Source organism: Tribolium madens, unplaced genomic scaffold (genome assembly GCF_015345945.1).
Source record: "Tribolium madens isolate multiple individuals breed KSU strain unplaced genomic scaffold, Tmad_KSU_1.1 Scaffold_11;HRSCAF=98;Tcas5.2_LG3b, whole genome shotgun sequence".
In the NCBI taxonomy this organism is placed as follows: domain Eukaryota; kingdom Metazoa; phylum Arthropoda; class Insecta; order Coleoptera; family Tenebrionidae; genus Tribolium; species Tribolium madens.
Window position 1 is genome coordinate 544,126 of NW_025400975.1, and position 5,087 is coordinate 549,212.

General features: G+C 28.5%; 1 protein-coding gene across 1 annotated transcript in view; it reads right to left on the reverse strand.

Annotated features, from left to right (window-relative positions):
* The window catches only part of LOC123015775 (lipase maturation factor 2-like), a 7,261-nt gene extending 3,216 nt beyond the window's left edge, over positions 1-4,045 (reverse strand). Inside the window, exons 1-5 of the mRNA XM_044415711.1 lie at positions 3,747-4,045; positions 3,461-3,644; positions 2,423-2,524; positions 1,039-1,235; positions 805-983 (exon numbers count right to left, since the gene is read on the reverse strand). Of these exons, the coding sequence (XP_044271646.1) occupies positions 805-983; positions 1,039-1,235; positions 2,423-2,524; positions 3,461-3,644; positions 3,747-3,840 (756 nt within the window). The 5' untranslated portion in view covers positions 3,841-4,045. The remainder of the gene's footprint in view (positions 1-804; positions 984-1,038; positions 1,236-2,422; positions 2,525-3,460; positions 3,645-3,746) is intronic.
* Positions 4,046-5,087: the final 1,042 nt, after the last annotated feature.

Consider the following 5,087-nt stretch of genomic DNA (forward strand, 5'->3'; position numbering starts at 1 on the left):
CCAGTAATTCTAGAAAAATGTTAGTAATTTACAAAAAAGTCTAGTAATTCAACTCCAGTAACTCTATTATTTCGTCGTAATTCCATTGTTTTTAGAATATTGCATATAATTTTAAATTAATTTCTGTAATTACAACTAAATAATTCCAGTAATTCGAAAATTTATTTAGTCATTTCAAAAAAAAAATCAGTAATTTATAAATAATTCCGATAAGTAATTAAAAAAAAAAATTCTACCAAATTTTTTCAGTAACTCTATTGATATTGATTAATAATGGATTCATCGTAATTTTATTCTAAATTAATTCCAAAATAATTAACGTAATTCCAAATTAATTATGATAATTCTAGTATATTCAACGTAATTTTGTAATTTACAAGAAATTCCGGTAATTCAATTCCAGTAATTCTATTAATCCATTGTTTTCAAATTAGTTCAATTCCTATAATTCTAACTTAATTCCTGAAATTCGAAATTCCAATTCAGAAAAAAAATTTCAAGGAAATTCAATTTCGGTAATTCTATTAATATTAAATTTTCAGATTAATTCCTACAATTTCAAATTAATTCCTGTAATTCCAACTTAATTTTCGTAATTCTAAAATAATTCCTATAACTTCGTATTATTTTTGGTAGTTTTAAGAAGTGCAATTTTCAAACGAAATAATTCAAGAAAAATTTCATTAATTTACAAGTAATTATAGTGATTCCAGACAATCCAATAATAATTTTAATAATTCCATAAAATTCCAAATAATTCCAAACAATTACGATTAAATTCCAAAAATCTGTACAATTACTTACTTGGATGATGAAACTGGTGATGCGTACCGCCCGAATAGGCACGAAGAACAAAAACGGAATCCCAATCTCACAAACATTAGCAATGACGCCGAACAGTTTCAAGTACCATGCAGGAATTTGATGGAAGTACCAAGAGAGTGGCGTTGGTAATGGTAAACTTTCAAAATAGTAATTAAATGCTATGAATTTGGATTGAATTATTAAACAAAATAATTAAACATCAGTGAAACAAACCAGATAAAGTCCACCATTTAGGACAACCACTGATGAATTTTAACAACCCACATGTTAACAAGAATCTAAAAAGTAGCCAACGCACTAGCCAAAAACTGATGGAATCGCTTGGTAAAACTTTCGAGCCTTTTCTCCGGCCGGGGAGTAAAGGGGCCACGAGGAGGACAAGGAAACCGGACTCTAGTAGAAATTCGTCACTAAAAAAATAATTTTCCCGTATTAAGTAACCCTCTTGATGAAAAAATAAAAGATAAAAAATACCAAGCAAGATAAGTATAAAATTCTATCTACAGGGTGATTTTTAAAAAACGGCAGGCGCTGTAAAATTTTTATTTATGGCCCGATTTCAAAAATTACAAAAATAATTTACATGGCTTTTAATTTAGCGTAAAGTGACAATTTTAGAATTTTTCTAAATGTCATTGTATATTTTGAGCTATATTCAACTTTCTACTTTTAAATTAAAACCCATATTTCTTTCTTCATAATTTGAAAAGTATTAGTTTTCTTGGTACAGACATGTACAATATGTTCAATTTTTTAGAAAAAAATATTCTTTAAAAAATTAGCAAAGTTGAAAAAAATAAAATTTTTACTACAGGTTATTAAAAGAGGAAACATAAACAAAAGAGGAAAACATATACAAGATCATTAGTCACATTAAATGAAATAAGACAAGAAAATGTCAAGTTTCAAAAAATAATTGTCAAATTTTTTTTCCTGGCATCATATCTTACTTGAAGTTTTTCTTTGAAGCGCGAGTTCTGAAACACACTGTATTTTCTTTCATTTGCTGCTTTTTGACATTACAATAATGGAATTGATTGATTTATTTGACACCAAGTTTATAAACATTTATTAAGTTTTTTCAAATTTAATAATTTTTTTAAACAATAATTTTTAGTTAAAGTAGAACCTTTATACCTTCGAAATTAAGTAGAAAAAAATATGGGTTAAAATTCAACTTTAGAAAGTTGAATATAGCCTAAAATAAACTATGACATTTAGAAAAATTCTAAAATTGCAGGCTCATACTACATTAAAAGGCATTTAATTTATTTTTTTAATTTTTGAAATAAAACCATAAATAAAAATTCAATTCTACACCGCCTGCCGTTTTTTTTAAATCACCCTGTATAAAAATTTCGAAATTATGGGGGTTTAAATTTTGCACTTTGGCTATAATTTTTCCTACGACCCAGCAAACAAACCTAAAAAATAACAATTTTTCATGATATCCCAATTACGCCATTAAATTTTTAAAATTTCTACCTCCCTGAGAGGTTACATAATGTAGTTTTGACAGATGATGGAATAAAATTTTTACCTCCCTAGGAGGTAATTGGCAACTTTCCTTTGTGAAATATAAAATTTTAATACTTACTAATTATTGCTCACAAAAACTTGACCAACTTGATAAAGAGAGAAATACAAAGACCACAACCCAGCAAAGAGCGGAATTGTACAAAACTTTTGTGAAATAAACCTAAAAATAAAAAAATATGTTAGTATAAACTATAAACTTGATTAATTTGTTGACAATATAACTAAAAATAGGTTTAGTAGTAGTAATAGTATTCCAATGCAACGTAACCGAATAAAAAGTATGAAATCAAGCATTTTTTGCATAAACTAATTACTTTACGAAAAAATAATTAGTACTGTTTTTTGAACAATAAGATTTTTCGAAATTTTTTTTAGTTTTTGAGTTTTGCAAAAAAAAATTTTTATATCGCAATTCCGGACACCTCACTTGTCATTTTTATCCTGATAGCTAGAGAAAAAATGACAACAAATCAAAATAATTTATTGAACTTATATAAAAACACGTATTTCTGGCATTGTTTCGTAAAATCGACGCCAAAAATAAACAAACGTCAAACATAATGACACTAAGGCATGGTTTACATCGAACATTTACATTGAACTGACATATACTCTTTTTCATATTAATGTGCATCAAGTAGGTTGAAGAAGTCTAAATGAATCTTTAATTTAAAGTCCGATTTACACAAAAAGTGTCCTTAATGTCATTCAAAACAAATTTAATCACATCAATAATGACAAAAATCTTTATGTTTGCTATCCTATGTTGATTACGTTGTTAATTTTAATAATTTTTTGATACATGGGATACACATATATTTGAAAAAATAATTTTTAAATCTTAAATACTATGTTTCTATCAATATTATTAGCACTGAATTCTATCTTTAGAGATTAGGTAGTGATGTTTGTCCTGAGGTATTGCACACAAAAAGGCAAAATTTTGACAACATGTAAACAGACTATAAGAGTTTTTTTTTATTTGGCGTCACAGTTATCCATGAAAGTTCAATTGACATTTGACACCTCGCCGCCAACTATGACGCCAAATTTAAATCAACACCCGTTATAAAACATAACAAAGTTGTTTGTTTACCCTGTAAAGGCCAAAAAGCTCCCAAGTAGTGCCAACACATCCAAAGCATAATTAACATCCAAGCCCAAGTAGGGGGCAAGCCACAGTAATGTGGGTTGGTAATGTACTTTAGCTGATAAAGTCTTGTGTTTACTATTTTCTAACAACGATTTTGCAGGTAATATTCCATTATCGCCGTACAATCCTGAAAAAAGCATCAAATCAAGGAAAAAATAATCTCAAGTTTCAGTGACTTATTCTAACCAAAAAACAAACGAAATATGAAAATCGCAAAATAATTACTCACCAGGAATTTGGACGTAGAAAGAAATAAATGCAAAGAGGTAGACTATACAGAATGATCTCAAAAAAAGGTTTCTGGTGTACCGAAGAGATATCATTGTTTACCGATAATTAAACTAAATAAAGAAAAAATTACGCCTCGAAGGTTGCACTTAATACGTAAACAATAAACAACACATTAATAACAACTTAACACTATTTTGTCTTGCATTTGATGACTGGGTGATGATGATGTCTGAAAATCTGAAAGAATGAAGCGACGACGCGACCAACCAACTTGAACCAACAAACGCCCAGCAAAAGACAAGGACAGCAAGCTGCCACGCATGCTTATTGCTACAGGAGAGACAAGGAGCGGAATATAAACAGGATGATCGAATCGGAATAAATTAACTGTTTTTTAACATGATCACATTTCGGTTTTGTAATGCGTAAATTATGATCAAATATTCTCTTCATGGAGAAAATTGAGTCAATGAAGAAAATACCAAAATTGGGTTTTCTTATACAGGGAATGTACAAAAAGTATTGAACTGTGAACGTAAAATTTGAATTTCGCGCATCAAGTTTGCCAACTGGACTGGTGGGCTTTTCCCTAGACAGTCAGGTTGTTTATTTTTTATTTTTGAATAAAAGAAAATTGGTAGAGAATTTAAGACATTTTCAGTGCTATAAAAAGGGTGACTGTAGGGGAGGTAAAATTTTTATGTCCCTGAATGTAATTTTGACAGATGAGGGAATAAAAATTTTACCTCCCTGACAGCTAATTGGCCACTTTCCTTTGTGAAATTAGAGTGAAAACTTTGTTTGTTTTTAAATTTTGCATTTGTATTGCAACTTATATGAATTTTTTTGGAGAAAAATTGAAAAAAATGTATACCCTTTTTCATCAAGTAGGTTATAGAAGTCTAAATAAATCTTTAATTTAAAGGCCGATTTACACAAAGAGTCATTCAGAACAAATTTAATCACATAAGTAATGAAAATTTTAATAATTTTTTTGGTACATGCGGTACATATTTATTTGAAAAAATAATTTTTAGGGAAGATTGAGGTTAAGATTGTTTGAAATTTCGCATGGTTGCCACCTTAAAATGATCCCTTTCAACGACTACTTTGATGCACATTAATATGAATACGAGTATGGATAGTGGTAATCCTTAGATCATAGTCTTTGAAAAAAAAAGGTTTTATAACGAGTTACCATTTTTTTTAGATAAATAGTTTAAGTAAAAAACGTTTGCTTTATGTTCACACGCTGTCTTTTTTTAAATTTTCCGTAATTTTTTATTTATGGCCCGATTTCGAAAATAAAAAAAATAATTAAATGGCTTTTAATATAGTA